The following is a 23,777-nucleotide window of genomic DNA, read 5'->3' on the forward strand; positions in this document are numbered from 1 at the left end:
TTAGTTAGATAAACATATTGTTTCTTAGATAATAAAAAACAATAGTAAATGTATATTAATATCATTTTTATCTGAGACTAAATAAAATATTATATAACATACTTATATCATTAAATATGTTCTATATTTTTTACTTACTTGCCCGCCCTTAGGGCAGGTTTTACCTTAGTTTTAAATGAAGATAAAAATTATAAATTCGTTTAACTAAAGTGATATTCCAGCAAAACAAGTCTTGTGTTTATAGTCCTTTTAACTAATTCATATTCTATTCCTGTGGGGTCCAGCTGCTGTCTGCGAGAGATTTCTAGCGCGTGACACCACTTTCCAAAACACGGCAGGTCCATCGAAGCACCAAGTGGTGGCTCTCCGCGTCGGTTCTGACTTCTCCGCTTTTTACCAATGTGATATATTTAGCTTACCAAGACAATATATGCGTCCATTCTAACCGTCAGTTTTTCGTCAAGTGCCTCATCGTCGGAACCGTTCATCTTCGGAAACGCCGCCGTCGTTCTCTAAGACTGCGACATCCATGCTCGCCGACCAAACTCCGGCCAGAAAAAACATGGTCACGGCCCAAGGAAGGACTGATCCTAACCAGAACACAGGGATCGTTATCCAAAGATGTAGGATCGGTGCCACATCAGATTTGCAGCCCGTGAGAAGTAGTTTTCCGACGTATCTGGTCGGCTGTGGAAAGAGTATTCACAAACAGTGATAATGCAGTCTGATATTTCTAACGTGATCCGACCAGAAAGGTGGTCCGAGTGGACAGGGACTTTTGCGTTGAACACTTTGACTTATAGAGAGTATGCGAACAAAGGAGCAGGGGCTGAAACTGCAAGGAGAGTGAGGTGGAGGGGCTTTAAGGTAATCACAGCTGCTTCTGAAGCTCAGAGATATACTGCTGGTCAGTTTATTGGTGGTGGAGGCTGGTTAGGTTCGACCGGTTTCCCTTTCTCGCTCGGTCTTTGAGATGTTATTGTTGTGAAGTGTAACCTACATATCGTTGGTCGAATCATTATTTATTTTATCAATACATTAAAATGTGTTTGTGCTCTGTATTTTCATATCTTTTCTAGATCCTAGTATTAGAGATTAGTTGAGATTGATCACCAATTGATTATTACACATATTATTGAGTTTAAAATGATTTTAGCTATCTGAATTTTTCGAACTCGTCCATTATCTGAATTTCCCACTGTAGTTTTTTTTGTCAAGAACATGATTTTGAATCAAGTAAATGTTGGGTAGTGTTTTTAATATCTGAATTATCAATTCATGTTTCGTTCATGCGGTTATAGTTTTAATTCATGAAACATATATGCCTAATATATTTTAAGTTTATAAAAAAAAATGAAACGTTCTAAAATGAAATCACAAATATATTAGAATGATAAACTAAATATTTATATATCATTTTTATGGCAGATTGCATTATTTAAAGTTTTTATTTGTTTTTTGGGTACAATTGAGCTGGAGTATTGAAGTTCCATCAATGAATTGATTCCATTCACAATTTGTTTCCTTGTATCATCACTATTTGCATCTGTAGCTTAAAATCGGTTCTTATAAAACTACAACGACTTAGTTCTCAATGTTGACCAACGCCAATAGCTAATAATGATAAAAAGATGTGGCTGCCACTATAAACATAATCGGGCTTGTGTGTGTTTAAGTTGCAAATAGCATATCTGATCAAATGAAATTTATTTGATGATATTTTGTTATGCGAAATCACATACTTCTCAAGATAAGGAATTTAGCTGATCAACGCTTTTCATAATAACAACAACAATGGTCAGGCCCTACAGGTTTCTGAAGATCCAAAGCACGGCATTCTCCATTATTGTACCCCTTTGATATGCAATAACCCTCACATTCTCTTGATGTATATGTACTCGTACATACAGTACTTAAGCATGTAACAACAACCGGATCATATTTCTTTGTGCTATCTACACAAACATTACATTAAGTTAATTATTGTGTATATAACTATAAAAAATATATTTATAAAACCCCATATTTTGCATCATTTCATACGAAAGACACAGCATAGACTATTTGTGAATATATTGCTTTTTATTTTCAATGATAAAAGTTAATTAATTGCAGTAATTTAGTAGATAAAAGTTAAAACCATACGGGAAGCCATATGGGGTTGGATGGACACCGAAATAACAAATATAGCTGCAAAAAAGCAGGTTACAAAGGTCTTTGTGAAACTCATTTTTTCGTCTAGTGAAGAATACACAATTGGTTTGCAAATTTAAGATCAATTTATAGGACTATTGGTCATAGAATTAAACACATCAATCCAAAATAATCTCAATATATTCTGCATTTTCATTTTATTTTCTTACCATAACAAAATTTTCATATTTGCTAAAAACGTTATATTTGGGTAAGATATCTTTGAAAATAATTATTAAGTTTTAATTAGACATTTTTGATATCATATCTTATATATTTAAGTATAGATGATTTGAAATGTAAGTATTAATTTTTTATTATAATTTTATTAACCTTTATGGAATGTAGGATATGTAGTCGAATTGTTTTTGTCCCATCTCGTAGTCAAAATTCCTATATGGGTACAAAATTACATATTGTATAAGATTATTTACAATTTCTTTCCTGTAATATATAAATTATATATATTCTTAATATATGGATTTGGTTTTATTATTTTTAAGAAAGAAATTATCAACAATCTTTGACCAAAGAAGAAAATAAAATATCAACAAACATACCACAAGAAATTTGACTGAGACCAAAATTATTTGACTACATATCCTACATTCCATTAAATTGCACGAAAACATATATAAACAAAATATAATTTGATGAGATATATGAAATCATGATTTTGATCCACTTTTCGTTAGTATTAAAAGTGTTAACTTAGAAACTTTTTGAACATCTCTTTACAAATAAATTGGTATAACAACACAATCCAATATATATGATTTGTATATATTTATTCTAAGTTTATCTACTGAAAGTCTAATTTTTATTTTTTCTTATTGCTAATTTTATGTTCTTTTGTTTAATGACATTTTGACTCGAGTCTAATGAATCTGTCTTCCTGTTGCATCATTCACCATAAGATAGTGTCTCTCTTTTAAGGAATTCAAGATATTGTCTCATTTCGTTCACTATCTTCTTTACTATTGTCGACCTTCCTGTCTTGGGATTGATCATCATTTAATTGTTATACAAATGATTGAGAATTTATAAATATAAAAATTAAAGAATGATTTTAGCTATCTGATTTTTTTTGGGTGTAGTAGCTATCTGAATTTTCCGAACCACTCTGCTATCTAAATTTTCCATTGTTTTTTATAAAGAACATGTTGAGTAATGTTTCTTTCGGTCATGTGATTTGATTTTAATTTATGAAATTAACATGTCTGATATTTTTTAAATTTCATTAAGTATTTTGAATTAATTTAGAAATTTAAAATATTTAAACGTTTCAAAATTAAATTACAAATATATTAGGATGATAGACTAAATGTTTATGAAAAAACATTTGTTGATGGCAAATTTTATTTCTTAAGTTTTTATTTTGGGTTATTAAGTTAGGGATATTGATTTTTTCATCACTGAAGTGTTTCCATTACAATTTGTTTCCTTGCAGCATCACTATTTGCATCCATAGCTTAAAACTACAAATATATAATTACAAATATAATTTTGACATTAAAAATATAACTGTCTACCCAAATGTAACTACTTACCCAAATATAACTATTTATTTACTAAGATATTTATTTACTAAGTATTTTACCCAAAACTCACTGAGGAATAGAGTAAATATTTATAAAAAACATTTTTTGATGGCAAATTGTATTTCTTAAGTTTTTATTTTGGGTTATTAAGTTAGGAATATTGAATTTTCCATCGCTGAAGTGATTACAATTTGTTTCCTTGCAGCATCACTATTTGCATTAGTAGCTTAAAATTACAAATATATAATTACAAATATAATTTAGACATTAAAAATACTTAAACGTTCTAAATGAAATTAAAAATATATCAGAATGGTAAACTAAATGTATAGTGACCAAAGAACGAAGATAAATATTTAATTTCTTATCATTCTTAAAAAATCAACATTCACAAAGAATAATTTTTTGTTAATAAATAACAAATGATTCCTTGTTAATTTTGAGATGAAACAACTATTTTTCTATTCCTGCTATTTTATGTCTATACATTATTTTCATATTCGTTAAATTTTATATTTGTAATAAAATGATAAGGAATGAATGTTCCTTCTCGTTCCTTGAAATTATAAAGAATTGAATATTCATCACTATTTGGGACCAAAACCGTCTGATATATTTGTCTTGTTTCGTTCACTATCTCTTTTACTATTTATATAACTTTTATTAATAAATATATTATGTTCTCTCGTATTGTATGCACTGAACGATGGTTTGTGTGGTTTGTCCTCTGAGCCGGCTCTGTAACTTGGATGGCCTTGGAAGCCGTTTGCAACGGTTCTTGTTATGAAGATGTTTTTAGGAGACATGGTTGAGCCGAGGGGTTGGATCACATGGAACCCTAGGACGTTGAGGTATGGAGAGTACAAGAACAGTGGAACTGGGGTTTGGGTCTTATCAACCGTGTAGAATGTGTACAAACCCAATATGACGGATGAAGAAGCTCAGAAGTACTCGGTTTATACCTTTATCAACCGAAATGATTGGTTGAATTCGATTTGTATCCCTTACGACTGTTCTGTCTGATCCGAGTTCTATCTTTATTTTAACATTTATGAAATGGTTTGATGTAATAATGTATTCCTTAAGAAAATGTTAACTATTCCTATCAAACTTCATGCATTGTTCTTCTCACCAAAACAAAACTTCCCAAACTCTAATGTTATTGCGCTGAAAACTCTATCAAGAGGAAAATTCATAACGCCTCCTTTAGTCCTTTTAAAGACACAATCTTTGCTTGGTGCCACATGTACTGTTGTAACTGAAAGTGGTACTAGTTAAGTGGTCTAACTCATATTATGCAACAACTCACAAGGCCAAAATCAATACATAACTTTGTGGAGGGGGGATTAGGTTTAAAAAACAGGACATGTGTCAATTTAAGAAAACTATGTTTTCATTTCGTTCAATTCAATTGTGAACCTGAAACGTGTTTACAAATGATCCCATAGTAAAATTCATAAATCTGAGGTAAAAGAAAAAGAAAAAGTTATGACCCTTCTTAGGCAGAGCTGATTAGGAAGTAGGAACAGAGAGCGGTCTCACTTATGTCTCCTCTCGTGCGTGCTCAACAAGTATTACATGCATCAGCAATCAGACAAATCATTGCACAACATATATGGTCATCAGTTTCCATGATTTTCTCCACACTGCTCGGCTTCTGAATAAAAGAAGGAGAGACTTTAAGAAAGCAAAGAGCAGAAGCCCACCAAAAGTCTCACAGCGAGAGTTTACCAGTAAGGGTAACGTGATACTCTTCTCGACTGCAAGAACAACTCCATCATTTGTCTTTACACAAATTTTTGTAGAACCAAGCTGCAAAAACTTCAAGAACCTCGAGAATCAATGGAAACACAATTGCAGACACCTCCTGTCCTGATTACATAACGACAAGTGAAGTATAACTCCAACTCTATGCAGATAATTTCTAGGGAATCTATCACATAGTAAGCTTAGAGTAATGGAGAAGTTACTTTGATAGCTTCAATAGCATACTCATTCTGAAACAGACGGCATTCGGGAATTGACTTGATCTCTGTCTTACTCAGTCCTTTGGAAACAAAAGCCGAAAATTGATCAATACAAACCCAAAATTCGCGTTTGCTCAGCTTCACACCCTTGAGTAACAAACCAGTTAGGCTGAGATGAACACTTGGGCCATGAAGTGGGCTTACATATCTTAACTTAGATTGCCCATTCTGTAGAAGAAGCAACTTTTTTTTTTTTGTCAACCAAGAAGCAACCTTTCAGATGGATAAGTTAAAGAGTGAGTTCACAGTAGTTAGTCGATATTTGCAAAAAAAAAATTAGCGGTTTTCTTTTTACAACTAGAGAGTTGGCATGTACGTGATTGAAAGAAATTTGATTGTTTTTTTTTTTACTTTTTAGGATATGTACTTAGTAATACTTGTCACATTTTTCAAAACTTTTCTTGACTAGTATGTATGTCATAGAATTATTGGTGTATGTGAATACACAGGAACGTACATGCATGCAACGTTCTACCATGAAGAGATTCTCAGTGAGTACGAGAAAGGAAAGAAGAAGAAATTGTGCTGCTCTAAGAAATTGGTAAGCAACTTTATTTATTTACATGATACGAGCCCGTTGAATTGCAAAGGGTTTTTTTTGATGTTTTAATTTAATAAAAACTATAAAATAATAAATCATTTTATTTTATAATTAAAATCTGTTTTCAGACATAAGTTCAAGTTAATATTTGTATTTTATAATCATGGTGAGTAGATGAATTGTTATAAACTTTGTACTTAGAATTAGAGAAAATACTATACTTAAACGTTTAAACTGAACACAACCCGAAATAAAAAATTGAATGAAAAGTAAAAATAAAATAAAATTCAAATACACCGATCGAGTCAATGACAACATTAAACATGTTCTTATGTACTAATTTAATGTTTTATTAAATAAGTCTTTATATTTTTGAGAATTCGGCCAAAAAAAACATTAACTTTACACGAATCGCCAAAACAAATATGTACTCGAGTTTGGCTAAACGAATATTGTATTTTTATTGACTTTTTTTAGTTTATTAAGCAACTTAAGATTGACTTGCCATTTTAGCACACCGTGAACCCACGGTTAAGACAATGTTAAATGTTGGCGTTAAGCGAAACGACGTCGTTTTCAAATGAGAAGAAATGACGTCGTTTCACATGATTTGAAAATAAAAAGAAGCACACCACTGGATTCGAACTCGGGTTGATTAGGACTAATGGCAAGGTATTTTACCACTCGGCTAGTGGGACTTTCAATTGAGTTACTAACACATTTAATTTTATTTGGTACTGATTGAATATAAAACAATTCTCTAAAAAATTTATAAAATTAATTTTGAAATTAAAATTATAAATAAAATTTTATTTGTTCTTTAAAAAATCAAAAATCTTCCAAAATTTTCATTTTTTTTAATTCCAATTTTTTTTCAAAAATACCCACATATTACAAAAAATACCCACAAATTAAAATTCCAATTCCAAAAAATTTAAAAATTCAAAGAAAATGAAAAGAATTAAAATTACAATTATCAGCTAAAAATTAAAATTGCACTCATATTGGGTACAATATTTATTTTAAGCATTTTAATTTAATTTTAATATGTGGGTATCTTTTTATGTGTGTACAATTAATTTCAATTTTTAGAAATAATTTTCAAAAAACTGAAATTTGTAAGATTTTTGATTTTTTAAAGAAAAAAATAAAAATTTATTTTTAATTTTAATTTCAAAATTAATTTTAGAATTTTTGTTTTCAATTTTTGGAATTTTAAAGATCTTTTAAAGTTAATAGAGAATTTTTTATATTCAATCAATACCAAATAAAATTAAATATGTAAGTAACTCCATTGAAAGTGCCACTAGCCCAGTGGTAAAATACCTTGCAATTTCTCCCAACCAACCCTAGTTCGAATCCAATGGTCTACTTCTTTTTATTTCACTTAACGCCAACAATAAACGACGTCAAATTTTTCTGTTAAATTTGCTGACGGCGTGTTAAATTGACAACTCAACGAAAATATTGTTATTTAATTCTAAAGTCAACGAAAGTTTTGTGTTTTTTTGGTCATCTCAAAAGTTCATGTTTCTTTTGGCAATTCCTGCAAAGTTCGTGTTTTTTTGGCCTAATTCTCTTAAATTTTTATTTTGTTAGGCTTTAAAAAAAAGGAAAACATTCTATTGTATAAATCTTCTTTTTATTTACAATTTAAAAAATAAAAAAATTAAATTAAATACTTTTTTATAATTTTGTTTAAGAGTTTAGAAAGTGAAAATTACTGTCATATAACCTATTACAATTATCTTCTCTTTAAAATTTTAGAAAAACAAAATTCCTATCAAATAAATATTTTAAGTTATTAGTAAAAAAAATTAAAATTACTATTTTTACAATTTGTATCAATACTAATTTTGCACTTTTTTTTAATTAAATAAGTTTTTAATACTTGTTCATCATCAAATACTCTCTTAAAAATATTATCAAATAATTTCTTACCATTCTCTTTTGGTTACGACTTAAAAATATGATACAAAATTCTTTTCTTCAGGATTTTTTTATAAAGGAGGAACACAACTATCAAATATTATTTTACATTTTTTTAGGATTTAAAAAAAATAAATTAATATTACATAATATTTTACAATTATATTTCGTTAGGATTTAAAAAAATAAAATTTCGATAAAATAATTAGTTTTAGTTAATATTAATTATTTTTAAAAGTTGCAATTTTTAAAATTCATTTTTTTCAATATCACTAATATGTTTTCAATTTTTTAAAAAATAGAAAAGGTCTTAGATGGTTAAGATTAGAAAATATTTTTTTAGAAATCTCTTTTAGTTAAAATTTTAGGAAAAGAAGAAGTTCTTTTCACATAATTTCAGTTTTTAGTGACATATTCATAATCTATTTTTTTTAATTGAAACATGTCACAATCATATCAGGTTAAATATTTGAAGTTAATTTTGGTTCATATTTTTTAACACAAAATTATTAAAAAAGTAAAGTTAGTTAATTATAAGAAAAATAAAATTATATTTACATTTTTATTTTATTTAGACTTTTAAAAAGGAAATTATTTATTTTATAATTAGTTTTTCTTTTAGATTTTTATACAATTATTTTATTTTTTAACAGAAAACAATTATGTTTAATTATTTATAGATTTTGGCTTATACATACAAATACATATTCATCATATTCACACATACTTATGTATGACAACAACATCAAAATTAAAAGTTATGTTAGCATCATAAGATGTAATAAAGATAATAAAAAGTTGAGTTGTACCAAAAAATTAAAGAAAATACTCAGGTAATATTTTTCATGACAAAAAAAAGAAGAAAAGTTAGTTACTTATAAGTTTGTATAAGTTGATGACAAAAAAAATACTTTTCACGTAAATACTATTGTATTTTGTAAAAATAATATGTGGAAGCTTAAACCTAAATATAGATGTGAAATATTTGTAATTAGTTTTGGTCATAATTTTTTAACATACAATTATCTATTAAAAAATAAAAATTAGTTACTTATAAGAAAATAATAATAGTACTTTTACGATTTTCTTTTAATTAGACTTCTAAAAAAGTAAAATTATTTCTTTTAAAGTTAGTTTTTCTTCTTGTTTTTATTAAATAATTTATTGTACTTGTAGGATTTTACAATTTTTTTTTTTCAATATTTTTTTCTTAAAATATAATATTTATCTTTTATAATTCTCTATCTTTAGTATCTTTTAAAACAAACATTATAGAGGTGATTAAAGTTGGAAAAACGCACCATTTTGGTAACACAAGGTGATTGGCGATTTTGAGGCGATACGCGACCTAGGGTTCTCAGCATGATTTCGGCGCCGCCGCCGGTCTCATCGGGCACAGATCCACCGTCGGAGGATCAGAATGACACGTCGAAAGGGAATGGGAACGGTGACTCTTCGGGGAAGGTACATGGAAGTAAGGAACGTGCTCCAAAAGCTACATCGTGGGTTGATGTAGCTCAGGAGAAAAAAGCTTTGAGGAGATACAATCTCCACATCACGAATCTGGAAGGGCAACTCAGTGTAGAGATTCCAGATGAAGTGGTCGTCAACGCGAACCCACTTTGGGAGGATTTTCTGATAGGGAAGTTTTTGGATTCTGCGCCTCACATCGCTAGAATCCATGCCGTGGTAAACAAAATCTGGAGAGAAGGAGGAAAGGGGCAACTTGTAGAGGTGTACGTAGTCGATTCTACCACAATGAAGTTCCGAGTCCCAGACCCACAAATGAGAGCTCGGATTCTACGAAGGGGGATGTGGAGTATCAGAAACATTCCTCTAGTGGTAACGAAATGGACTCCGGAGGAGCTAAAAGAGAAACAGGAGATCACATCAATCCCAATGTGGGTCTACCTAAAGAACGTTCCTTTGAACATGTTCTCGTGGGAGGGCCTGAGCTTTATCACAAGCGCAGTAGGACACCCGGTGAAGCTTCATCCTGAAACAGCATCGTGTTCCAATTTCAAGCTTGCAAAAATCTTTGTGAACGCGAATTTGTCCAAGGAGTTGCCAAAGAAAATCAACTTCACAAAGAATGGGAAAGCTACTACGGTTGAGTTCATCTACCCGCGACTACCAGTCCGCTGTCACACCTGCAGCAAATGGGGGCACATGGAAAAGGCTTGTATCATGAACAAAAAAGAAGAAACACAAAAAACAGTTACTGAGATAATAGAGGAAGGGTATGCAAGGGAGAAGGCTAAAGAGCATTTGGCTATCACGGAGGGAAATAAGGAAATTCTAGAAAGTGGAAGTGGAAGTGGAATGGAAATGCCAGAGCAGATAGAGGTTGAGAAAGTGATAGAAGATATTGAAGAGGGTGAAGTGGTAGCGGGTTGGTCTGATGTATCACCAGGGAAAGTCAGTAACAGCCCCAAGATATCACCATAATATGGTCAGGTCAAAACCGCATCGCGCTTCAATACTCTGAATCAAGTAGACGAGAATGGCGATTTGGTGGATCAGGAAAAAGAATCAGAGAATGAAAAGGGAAACTCAAGCGAAGAAGAGGAAACAGTGGCTGAAGTGGAGACAATGGGAGAAAACCCCACAACTCCAGAAAGAAAGGGTGATCATAGTGAAGAGAATAACAGCTTGGTGACAGAGCAAGGGAAATATTTGGAATCTGTGGAAGAGAAAAGCTTGAGGCCTTCACTCCCAAGAGCTTCAAAAACAAATCATAAAGTGCTATCTGAAGGCGTTGGAAAGGAAATAGAGAACCCAGCTACACTGGGAAAAAGGTCTCGCAAATCTTTTCAATGACTGGTTTCTTCTGGAACGTGAGAGGCTTTAACAAGGCCGCAAAACACACCGTTGTACATAGCTGGATTCAGAATAAGGGGCTTCAGTTTGGAGCATTACTAGAAACTAGAGTAAAGGAGAGCAAGTCAAAGCGAATAATTTCATCAGCTTTTCCGGGCTGGTCTTGTGTAAATAACTATGAGCATAGTAGGAAGGGAAGAATATGGGTAGTTTGGAACCCTCAAACGAGGGTGACTCCAGTTTTCAAGTCGGATCAGATCATCACTGTGTCGGTTCTCATGGAGGGTGAGACAAAAGAATTCCTCTGCTCCTTTGTCTATGCAGAGAACCTAGCAGAGAGGAGAAAGGAACTATGGGAGGATCTCAAAGCTCATCAGGATTCACCTATGTTCCGCAATAAGGAATGGGTCACCATGGGAGATTTCAATGAAATCCTCGAAGGAGACGAACACTCAAACCACCAAGATGCAGGGCTATTTACGGCTGGTATGAGAGACTTTGAGGAGGTAGTTCAACATTGCAAACTTACAGACATGGGGTATCAGGGGCCGCAGTTTACGTGGTGTAACAAGCGCGATGAGGGTATCATTTGTAAAAAACTGGACCGGATTCTGATCAACGAAGCTTGGTTAAATCAGCGCACTCAAGCTTATGGAGTATTTGAGGCAGGAGGCTGCTCAGATCATCTCAGAGGAAGATTCCATCTAAAGCCGGAGGCAGTGGGCAAGAGGAAGCCTTTCAAGTTTTCAAATGCTCTAGCTGACATGCCAGAGTTCCTTGAAGCCGTTAAAGAATTCTGGAGAGATACACAGCCGCTATTTGTCTCAATTTCAGCGCTTTATAGGTTCTCAAAATCCTTAAAAGCCCTGAAGCCAAAGATCCGAGCTTTGAGCAAATCAAAGTTGGGCGAGCTAACAAAGAAGGTGAAGGAAGCTTACCTGGATCTTTGCGGCAAGCAGGAGAAGCTGCTACGGAATCCATCACATGAGAATGCGCAAGCTGAGATGGTAGCAAATGAAAGATGGCAAAGAGTTTCAGGCATCGAGGAGAAGGTTCTGAAGCAAAGGTCAAAGCTTCACTGGCTACAAATAGGAGATCACAACAACAAGGCTTTTCATAATGCCGCAAAGGTCAGAGAAGTAAGAAACGGTATTAGGGAAATTAAATGTCCGAATGGTAGAGTGGTTTCTTCGCAGGATGAAATAAAAACTGAGGCTGAGAGGTTCTTCAAAGAGTTTTTCACCACATAACCATCAGACATTCGAAGCAAAACAGTTGAGGAGTTGCACGAGATCCTTCCTTTCAGGTGCAGTAACGAAGAGAGGTCACTACTCACAAAGCCAGTGACATAAGACGAAATTCGAGAGGTGATTTTTCATATGCCGAGCAACAAATCACCAGGGCCTGATGGATTCACAACGGAATTCTTCAAGGCTTCATGGAGTGTTATCACAAAAGACTTCACAGTCGCGGTGCAATCCTTCTTTAGCAAGGGATTTCTGCCTAAAGGTCTAAATTCTACAATTCTGGCTCTTATACCTAAAAGAGAAGCTGCAGTGGAGATGAAAGACTACAGGCCGATATCCTGCTGCAACGTCCTGTATAAAGTGATTTCCAAGATTATCGCAAACAGACTTAAAGCCACGCTTCCTCAGTGCATCTCTCATAACCAGTCAGCGTTCGTAAAGGACAGGCTGCTTGTGGAGAACCTCTTGCTGGCTACAGAGATAGTGAAAGACTATCACAAGGAAGATATAACCCCACGGTGCGCAATGAAGATCGACATTGCCAAAGCTTTCGACTCTGTTCATTGGAAGTTCCTCCTGAACACGCTGAGAGCTCTGAACATACCAGAGGAGTTTATACACTGGATCGAGTTGTGCGTCTGCACGGCATCCTTCTCAGTACAAGTCAACGGGGAGTTAGCTGGATTTTTTCAGAGCACAAGAGGCTCGAGACAAGGGTGTGCACTCTCTCCTTATCTCTTCGTTATTTGCATTAATGTTCTGTTTCATATGTTAGACAAAGCAGCTGAGAGGAAGCATATCGGCTACCACCCGCGTTGTCAGAACATTATGCTCACACACTTGTGCTTTGCGGACGACCTTATAGTGTTCACTGATGGTTCAAAGCGCTCCATCGAAGGGGTTCTCAGGATTTTTGAAGAGTTTGCAGAGGCATCGGGGTTGAAGATTAGCCTTGAGAAATCTCGTTGTACATAGCCGGTACTACATCAAACGAAGCGGAGGACATTCTCAGAGATTTTCCTCTTGTCTCCGGTCAGCTACCAGTTAGATATCTGGGACTCCCTCTCCTGACAAAGCGTATGACAGTCCACGACTACCTCCCTTTGGTTGAGAGAGTCCGAAAGCGAATGAAGTCTTGGACTGGGAGATTCCTATCACACGGAGGTCGCCTGCAACTCATAAAGTCAGTCATCACAAGTCTCACAAACTTTTGGATGCAAGCTTTTAGGCTCCCGAGCAGTTGTCTAAGCGATATTGAAAAATTATGCTCAGCGTTTCTGTGGTCAGGGCCAGACTTGGAAACTAGCAAAGCAAAAGTTAGCTGGAAGGATGTCTGTCTGCCAAAGCAAGAAGGAGGACTGGGTCTGAGACCTCTTAAGGAGGTAAACACAGTTCACGCCTTAAAACTAATATGGAGAATTCTGTCCTCTCAAAATTCGCTTTGGGTCCGGTGGGTGCAGTGTTATCTGATTCGAAAGGGATCGTTCTGGTCAGTGAGTATGAACTCAACCTCGGGATCATGGGTATGGCATAAATTACTGAAACTACGCGATCTTGCGAAACAGTTTTTCAGAAGAGATGTGAGGAATGGAAGAGAAACCTCCTTCTGGTATGATTCGTGGTCGAAGCTTGGCTGCTTGAAGGATGAGATAGGAGAACGAGGGTGCATTGCTCTGGGCATATCTGATAAGGCTGTTGTTGCAGATGTCCTGAGTAAGCACCGAAGAAGACGACACCGTGAGAGCCCTCTGAATGAGATTGAGAATGAATTAGAAGCGCTTAGGAATGGAGTCAGTGGGGAGGAGGATACTCCTCTTTGGAAACAGAGAGATGGGAAGTATGCAAGTGTTTTCTCTGCAAAGAAAACATGGCTGCAGTTGCGATCGGCTCAGGCAGTCTGTGAGTGGAGTCAAGGGGTATGGTTCACACAGTACACACCGAAATATTCCTTCCTCGTATGGGTTGCACTCCGACAACGACTGCAGGCATGTGATAGGATAAACCGGTGGAACGCTACAGCAAACACAGCCTGTGTGCTCTGTGATGCAGCTGATGAAACATGCCACCATCTCTTCTTCAGCTGCAACTACTCAAGACAGATCTGGAAATCACTGGCTGGTGGGATTCTCCAGAATGCGTTCACTACATCTTGGAATGACGTTGTAGAGATCATCTCCAACACAAGCCTGCCACCGACGAAGAAGTTCCTTATCCGCTACACCTTTCAAGCTACGGTACATGCGCTGTGGAGAGAGCGAAATGCCCGTAGACATGGAGAACAGCCACAAACTGTGAATGTCATCACCAAGTTTGTAGATAAAACAATCAGACTCAAGCTACTCTCAGTCAAGGGGCTGGGGCAAAAGTATCTTGAGGAGAGCTTGACCACTTGGTTTGCAACAAGAGAGAGACCACCATGAAGGGATTTTTTTTTCCATAGAATCTAGAGTATAGAAGTTTCTTACAAACACAACAGAAGCACTTGATGTACAAAGTTTTGATTGAATAAAATTTTACATTCATTCGAAAAAAAAAAACAAACATTATAATAATAATAAAAATAATAATAATAAGACTATTAAATAATGTTTATAATTAATTTTTAAGAGAAATCGTAATAATAATAATAAGACTATTAAATAATATTTATAATTAATTTTTTTAGAAAAATCGTTTTTATTATTTTAGTATATATATTTTTGATTATGAGATAGTTTAAGACATGTCACATTTTTAAATATATAACTGACATGTGTCACAATCATTTTAATTAGCAACTTTGAAAAACCAAACTTTATATAAACAATAATAATAATAGTAATAATATCAAATAAAATTTATAATTAATTATTAAGAAAAGTTTTTTTATTATTTTAGTATATATATTTTTGATTATGAGATAGTTTGACATATATCACATTTTTAAATATATAACTGACATGTGTCAAAATCATGTTAATTTGTAATTTTGAAGAACCAAGCTAGAGTTTCTTATTGTGTTTATGGTTGTGCGGTTTCTTCTCTCTATCCGACGCCACAAAGTCCGGCGTATCTAAGCATGAGTTTGATGTTAAGAAGCATTGGAATAGGCTGAACAAACCTGCCGTCAAGAACATTCAGGTAGGGAAATTCTTCTTTTGAGTATGTGTTATGTTTTGATTGATCTCGGTAACTTGGTAAGTTTCATAATCTGATGATTCTTGCTTTCTCTCTCTCCTAATACACTACACATGATGATTTCTCTTACCTTTTGGTTTTGTTTATTTTGTTCTTAATTGAACAAACAGTACAAATTGTGTTGACATTTCCAAAAAAAAAGAAGATATGGTTTATCTAACGAAATTTTATAACTTTGGATGTGACTGACAGACCCGAGATGGTGATATAATTGAATGTGTTCCTATCACAAAGCTACCATCCTGAGGGACTCTCTGGTGGCAACAAAGTATCTTCTACGAAGTCAGGAGAGCAAGTGCAGTCAAAATATATGGCAAGAAGAAACATAGAAAGTTTCCTAAATTTGTGGAGCCTGACCTCATCAACCAAAGTAGTCACCAGGTGAGTCAAAGTTTCTTTTTGTTGTCGGTTTTTTGATCCGAGTCGTGGTGTTTGTTTTAGTTTTGTGACATGTAGGGTTGCATAGCTTATGTGGAAGGGGATAAGTACTAGACGGTTCCCATGAGATTAACTCAAGTCCTATTTATGTACTCAAACACAGATTTGTTAGGGGTAATTGGTTGGACTGCAGGAATTGACTTTTGCTTTAATTTTTATCTACAACATTAAATACTATCAATCATGTTTTATCTTAGTTTTTAAAAGCTCAACCAAAAATAAAAGCTATAGCAAAAATACACAAAAAATAGTTGTAAAAAAATTATTTTCTAAAGCTTCATCTTTTTAGCTGTAGAAATTTTAAAGCTACATTTCTTAAAACTAAATCAAAAATCCTATAGATTAAATTCTAAAATAAATTTTCTACAGTTATAGTCAAACCAATCACCTCCACTGTCACATATTTTTTTGCTCTCTGTTTCTCCACAAGTGAAACTTTAAATTGCTTCTTACTCTCCTCATTGAAGTGTATTTGCATGTTATATACGAATTTCTCTCTTATAATTTGCTTATAGATATTTGCTCAAGAAAAAAAAAATTGCTTATAGATATCGAAGTCTTCATTGTGTTCCTGATACGAATTTGCATGCTATATAAGAATTTCTCTCTTCATTGTGTGCCTTCTTTGCCTTTCCACGTAGTTTTAAATGGTGCAGTTAGTTTAATTATAAATCATTATTGTAAATTTGTTAACTAAATAACAGTAATTATAAATTACGAAGATAATTGCAAAATGGTATAATTACTAATTACCCTGAAAGCTAAACAATAATATTTGTTTAGAAGTCTTAATCATTTTGGATGATATGGTATATTTGATAATTTTAAAAATAAATATGTAAATCTTTAAATAGTAATGTGTTAGGTTATCAAGTTAGTTTTATAAATGATAGTGAAAATTGTGTTAAAAAAATAATAGTGAAAATCAACTTTTTCATTATTTAAACTAAATATATATATAAATATATTTATAAGAGGGTGACAAAAAACAATATATTTATAAGAAAATTTTAAAACATCAAAAAAAAATATTCATAATTTATGTGTTGAAACTCTAAATAATTTATTTTAATTTAATTTAATTTATTATAATAATAAAGAGAAAAACAACCGTAAAAAATATGTAAAAGAACTACATAACTAAAAATGAAAATTTTATTATTAGTTAGATAAACATATTGTTTCTAAAATAATAAAAAAAAACAATAGTAAATGTATATTAATATCATTTTTATCTGTGACTAAACGAAATATTATATAACATACTTATATCATTAAATATGTTCTATATTTTTTTAGTTACTTGCGTGCCCGTTTAAATGAAGATAAAAATTATAAATCCGTTTAACTAAAGTGATATTCCAGCAAAACAAGTCTTGTGTTTATAGTCCTTTTAACTAATGATGATGCCGTTAACCTAATTCATATTATATTCCTGTGGGGTCCAGCTGCTGTCTGCGAGAGATTCCTAGCGCGTGACATCACTTTCCAAAACACGGCAGGTCCGTCGAAACACCAAGTGGTGGCTCTCCGTGTCGGTTCTGACTTCTCCTTTTTTTTTTGTTAATATTTTACCAACCGCTTGTCTTACAAAACGATCACTGTGTGTTACACACGAGTTTGAGAGAAAAAATAAGATAGATGTTAAATTTTACTTTAGATAGTTCCAAAAATGATGTAACTTATCTGAAATAATTTTTATTATTGAAATTCGGTGTTTATGTTACATCAAATGATTGATCTTTATATAGAGATCAAATCATTAGGCTAAGAGACACACCTCTTAACATGAAGAGTTACAACTCTTTGTGTAATAACATAAATAACTAACTTATGTAAATGTATCAAAGAGAGATTAGATTATAGTTTAACACTCCTCCTTAATCATATCTCAACTTGACTCCAAGCTGCTTCCTTAATCTTCAAACCTTGAACCGTCCAATGGTACTTCAGTTCAATGATTTCTTTCTGCTCAGCTTCCCTCACGAAATGGTACTTGATCTCTATGTGCTTTGTCCTTCTGTGTTGCACCAGATTCTTCTCAATTGCTATTGCTGATTTGCTGTCACATAAGATCGGAATGCCTCCTTCAAACTTCTGACCAAAGTCTTCAAATAGTCTTTGTAACCACACTGCTTGATTTGTTGCTGCACACACGGTTATGTACTCTACTTCAGCTGTTGATTGCGCCACTGTTTGTTGCTTGCTTGATTGCCAACAAAACATGGTTGATCCAAGAGTAAACACATAACCTGAAGTGCTTTTCTTGCTTCCTTAGAACCACCCCAATCGCTGTCCGTGTAACCTACAAGTCTTGGTTCTTTCACGCTTGTGAAGTACACTCCAAAGTTTGATGTTCCTTTGACATATCTTAACACCCTCTTGGCTTCTTGATAGTGCTTCATGCGAGGTGATGACATGTATCTTGAGAGATATGTGCTTGCATACATCACATCAGGTCTTGATGCACACAAGTACAAAAGCCCTCCAACGATGTTTCTATACTTAGTTGGATCTCCATACTCCTTGTCATCTTCAACTCCTTTTCCTTGTGGTGTAAGTGGGTTGCTTACACTCTTGCGGTCTCGCTCCCCAAATTTTTCTGCAAGTTTGTTTGCATACTTTTCTTGTGAAAGAAATATGCCTCCATCGTCTTGAATTACTTCCATTCCAAGAAAGTAGTTCAACAATCCAAGATCCACCATCTCGAATTCTTTCTTCATGTTCTCCTTGAATGTGTTGATGCTCTGGATGTTGCTTCCTGTGATGATTATATCATTCACATATAGACTCACGATCAACACATCACCACCTTGCTTCATGATGTATAAAGCCGCATCATTCATACTTCTCTTAAAACTGTTTTGAAGAAAGTATGAATCTATCCTTCCATACCATTCCCTTGGGGCTTGCTTTAAACCATATAAAGTTTTTGTAACCTTAACACCTTGTGTTCCTTCCCGTGTGTCACATAGCCAGGTGGTTGTGTGACATACACTTCTTCCTTGAGATCGCCATTGAGAAAGGCTGACTTCACATCCATCTGGTACAATCGCTACTTCATCTGAGCTGCATAGGCAAGTATGGCTCTTATTGTATCATGTCTTGAGACAGGAGCAAACGTCTCAAGGTAGTCAACTAGAATACTCTTGAGAGAACCCTCTTGCAACTAGCCGTGCCTTGTGCTTGATGTGATTGTCGTTTGCATCGGTCTTGATCTTGTAGATCCACTTCACACTTATCACATTCTTCTTCTTTGGCTTGTCCACTAGTTTCCACGTCTTGTTCTTCTCAATCATGGACATCTCCTCATTCATCGCTTCTCTCCATTCCTTGGTACCACACGCTTCATCATAAGTGTATGGTTATTCATTTGCATGAAGACAAGCTTCTATAGCTTGAGCCGCTTCATCTCCACTACTAGTATCATGATCATCATTTTGAAAGAGAACATGACTGAAAGTACCTCCGAATTGTTCCTCAGGACTGGATGTACCTTTGGTTTGTTCCTCAGGACTGGATGTAACTTCGGTTTGTTCCTCAGGACTGGATGTAAATTCGGTTTGTTCCTCAGGCGAGTGAGTGTTTTTTATAGACAACTCCAATGTCTTCATCACTTCTTCTTGCCTTTTCCATTCCCACTTCTTGCTTTCTTCAAACTCGACATCTCTTGATACTTCAATCTTCTCATTCTCCAAGATGAGAACTCTATAGCCTTTGGATTGGTTGCTATATCCAACAAAGACTCCACGCTTTGCCTTGACGTCTAGCTTCCTCCTCTTTTGATCTGGGACATGTATGTAGCATATGCTACCAAACATTCTCATGTGTGACACATCTGGCTTGTGTCCACACCACTTCTCTATAGGAGTGACATCTTCCTCTATCGCCTTTGATGGTAGACGGTTTTGAAGGTATGAGGCAGTGTATACCGCTTCTGTCCATAACTTGAGCGGTAAGTCTTGCTCTGCCAACATCGATCTAACCATCTCAACCAAGGTCCTATTCATGCGCTCCGCTGCACCATTTTGTTGTGGTGAATAAGGCAATGTGACTTGATTATTGATTCCTTCCTCTTCACAGAACTGGTTGAATTCTCGTGAAGTGAACTCACCACATCCATCTGATCTCAGTGTCTTGATGGTACAATCCGATTGCTTCTCCACCACTGTTTTGAACTTCTTGAACAGTGAGAATGTCTCTGACTTTTACTTCATGAAGTATACCCAACACATGTGCGTATGATCATCCAAGAATAACAAAAATTATCGGCTTCCATCAACGGATTGATGCTGCATCGGCCCACATACATCAGTATGTACAATCTCAAGCTTTTCTCTTGTCTTAGTTTGAGATTCCTTTGGGAATATTTTGCGTGATTGCTTTCCAAGTCTACACGCTTTACATGCTTCCTTCTTGACTTTAAACTTTGGTAACACCTTTACCAAGTCTTTGTCTTGCATTTGTTGCAACCTTTTGTCGCCTACATGACCAAGTCTCTTGTGCCATGTCTCTATCTTTCCTTGCTCACTAGCACTCATGGCTTCTTCTATCTGAGTTGAACTCATCCTGATTCGATAGCTTTTGTGAGTCATTGGGATATCCATTATCCTCATTCCTTTTGCATCATCTATGATGCATCTCTTATCTTTGAAACTCACCCGGTATCCGCTTGAAACAATTTGTGGAACACTCAACAAATTTTTCGCCAATCCCGGAACTAAGAACACATTTCTGATGGTCCTCTTGCCACCTTTAGTCATGACGGTAATGTCACCTTTACCGGCTGTCATGACCGTGCTTCCATTTCTAATCTTTATTGGAACCTTGATGCTCATATCAAGCCTTGAGAACTAATTCTCCTCCTTTGTCATATGATTAGTTGCTCCACTGTCTACTAACCAAACATCTTCCATCACTGTTGTTGCTGCTTCGCTTGCACTGAATAACATGTGATCTTCATTCGAGTCTTCTTCGAGACTCACATGTGCCTTCTCTTTCTTCTTTGAGTAGCACTGATTTGCAAAATGGCCTAACTTGCCACAATTGTAACACTCCTTGTTACTTTGGTGATCCTTCTTTGGGTCATCCTTCTTCTGTTTCTTCCGACACTCGCTCTCGGTATGATTATTCTTCTTGCAGTAACCACACCACTTTTTGCCTCCTCGGCGCTTTGAGTTGTCTGATGTAACACCAGAATTTTCGTGCTTAACACGAGCATCGAATGCTCCTTCACTGGTGCTTTCCTCTCTTGCAGCCAGCCTTGCTTCATGAGCCTACAAAATCCCGATCAACTCTGTCATATCTTTGTTGAAGTCAAATCGCTTGTTTGCTCCAACACACTGACTATGCTATCGAACTTGGTTGGAGAGAAATGAGTATCTTCTGTATGAGTTGAACATCCGACTTCTGTTCACCATGATAAGTTAATTGATTTGCCAATTCAACTATCTTATCCGTGAAGACCTTAATGTCTTCATTTTCATACATCTTCAGATTTTCATACTCCATTCGCAACGTTTGAAGCTTAATCAAATGAACTTGAGGAGAGCCTTCATATTCTTCCTTCAATGCATCCCACGCCTCTTTGGATGTTGATACTGCTGCAATCTGTGAGAAGATATGATCCGATACAGTAGTTTCCAAAATTTGCAACGCCAATGTATCGTTCATCATCGCATCTTCTCTAAGCGATCTTTCCCTTGCCGTTTCAGGGGTCTCTTCCACTTGTGCTGGTGGGGATGCTACGCCTTCTTCAACCACAGACCATAACTTCATGGTCTTGAGAATGGTTGTCATCTTGATGCTCCAGAAGTCGTACTTCTCTCCATCAAATATGGGGATTACTTGATTCTTCATTGTTTCGTGTGCTTCCGAAATCGTATGACAAGATCCTCTAACCTTCGTTTCTCCACGCCAAGTGTTTCTCTTACTAGTGCTTTCTTCTTCGTCCTCTCAATCGAAGAGCTCTGATACCATGTTAATCTTTTACCAACCGCTTGTGTTACACAATGATCACTGTGTGTAACACACGAGTTTGAGAGAAAAAAATAAAATAGATGTTACAGGTTTACTTCAGATAGTTCTGAAAATGATGTAACTTATCTGAAACAATTTTTATTATTAAGATTCTGTGTTGATGTTACATCAAATGATTGATCTTTATATAGAGATTAAATCATTAGGACGAGAAACACACCTCTTAATATGAAGAGTTACAATTCTTTGTGTAATAACATAAATAACTAACTTACGTAAATGTACTAAAGAGAAGAGATTAGATTATAGTTTAATACTTTTTACCAATGTGATATCTTTAGCTTACCGAGACACTCTCTGCGTCCATTCTAACCGTCAGTTTTTCGTCAAGTGCTCATCGTCGGAACCGTCGACTTCATCTTCGGAAACGCCGCCGTCGTTCTACAAGACTGCGACATCCACACTCGCCGACCAAACTCCGGCCAGAAAAAAAAAATGGTCACGGCCCAAGGAAGGACTGATCCTAACCAGAACACAGGGATCGTTATCCAAAGATGTAGGATCGGTGCCACATCGGATTTGCAGCCCGTGAGAAGTAGTTTTCCGACGTATCTGGTCGGCCGTGGAAAGAGTATTCACAAACAGTGATAATGCAGTCTGATATTTCTAACGTGATCCGACCAGAAAGGTGGTCCGAGTGGACAGGGACTTTTGCGTTGAACACTTTGACTTATAGAGAGTATGCGAACAAAGGAGCAGGGGCTGGAACTGCAAGGAGAGTGAGGTGGAGGGGCTTTAAGGTAATCACAGCTGCTTCTGAAGCTCAGAGATATACTGCTGGTCAGTTTGTTGGTGGTTGAGGCTGGTTAGGTTCGACCGGTTTCCCTTTCTCGCTCGGTCTTTGAGATGTTATTGTTGTGAAGCGTAACCTACATATTGTTGGTCAAATAATTATTGATTTTATCAATAAATTAAAATGTGTTTGTGCTCTGTATTTACATATCTTTTCTAGATCCTAGTATTAGAGATTAGTTGAGATTGATCACCAATTGATTATTACACATATTATTGATTTTAAAATGATTTTAGCTATCTGAATTTTTCGAACCCGTCCATTATCTGAATTTCCCACTGTATTTTTTTTTGTCAAGAACATGATTTTGAATCAAGTACATGTTGGGTAGTGTTTTTAATATCTGAATTATTAATTCATGTTTCTTTCATGCGGTTATAGTTTTAATTCATGAAACATATATGCCTAATATATTTTAAGTTTATAAAAAAAAAAAATGAATGTTTAAACGTTCTAAAATGAAATCACAAATATATTAGAATGATAAACTAAATATTTATATATCATTTTTATGGCAGATTGCATTACTTAAAGTTTTTATTTGTATTTTGGGTACAATTGAGATGGAGTATTGAGGTTCCATCATTGAATTGAATCCATTCACAATTTGTTTCCTTGCATCATCACTATTCGCATCCGTAGCTTAAAATCGGTTCTTATAAGACTACAACGACTTAGTTCTCAATGTTGACCAACACCAATAATTAATGATAAAATGATGTGGCTGCCATTATAAATATAATTGGGCTTGTGTGTGTTTAAGTTGCAAATAGCATATCTGATCAAATGAAATTTATTTGATGATATTTTGTTATACGAAATCACATACTTCTCAAGATAAAGGAATTTAGCTGATCAACGCTTTACATAATAAGAACAACAATAGTCAGGCCCTACAGGTTTCTCAAGATTCAAAGCACGACATTCTCCATTATTGTACCCCTTTGATATGCAATAACCCTCACATTCTCTCGATGTATATATACTAGTACATACAGTACTTAAGCATGTAACACTAACCGGAACGTATTT

General features: G+C 34.8%; 2 protein-coding genes, 1 long non-coding RNA gene and 2 pseudogenes across 3 annotated transcripts; 3 read left to right on the plus strand and 2 right to left on the minus strand.

Moving 5' to 3' along the window:
• Positions 1 to 271: 271 nt before the first annotated feature.
• On the plus strand, positions 272 to 1,280 carry LOC106432641 (annotated as a pseudogene).
• A 410-nt stretch (positions 1,281 to 1,690) lies between these two features.
• LOC111207112 lies at positions 1,691 to 2,784 on the minus strand. The gene is made up of 2 exons (XR_002659357.2): positions 2,146 to 2,784; positions 1,691 to 1,955 (listed from the first exon to the last, which is right to left on the minus strand). It is a non-coding gene; the product is annotated as an uncharacterized LOC111207112 (long non-coding RNA).
• Positions 2,785 to 9,593: 6,809 nt separating this feature from the next.
• LOC125580291 lies at positions 9,594 to 10,679 on the plus strand. Its single transcript, XM_048744605.1, has one exon. The coding sequence runs from the start codon at positions 9,594 to 9,596 to the stop codon at positions 10,677 to 10,679; it is 1,086 nt and encodes a 361-aa protein (XP_048600562.1).
• Positions 10,680 to 20,766: 10,087 nt separating this feature from the next.
• Positions 20,767 to 21,772, minus strand: LOC111201807. The gene is made up of 2 exons (XM_022694134.1): positions 21,353 to 21,772; positions 20,767 to 21,189 (listed from the first exon to the last, which is right to left on the minus strand). The coding sequence occupies exons 1-2, from the start codon at positions 21,770 to 21,772 to the stop codon at positions 20,767 to 20,769; spliced, it is 843 nt and encodes a 280-aa protein (XP_022549855.1).
• A 348-nt stretch (positions 21,773 to 22,120) lies between these two features.
• On the plus strand, positions 22,121 to 22,972 carry LOC111201808 (annotated as a pseudogene).
• Positions 22,973 to 23,777: the final 805 nt, after the last annotated feature.

This window comes from Brassica napus, chromosome C1 (assembly GCF_020379485.1).
Source record: "Brassica napus cultivar Da-Ae chromosome C1, Da-Ae, whole genome shotgun sequence".
Taxonomy (NCBI): Eukaryota; Viridiplantae; Streptophyta; class Magnoliopsida; order Brassicales; family Brassicaceae; genus Brassica; species Brassica napus.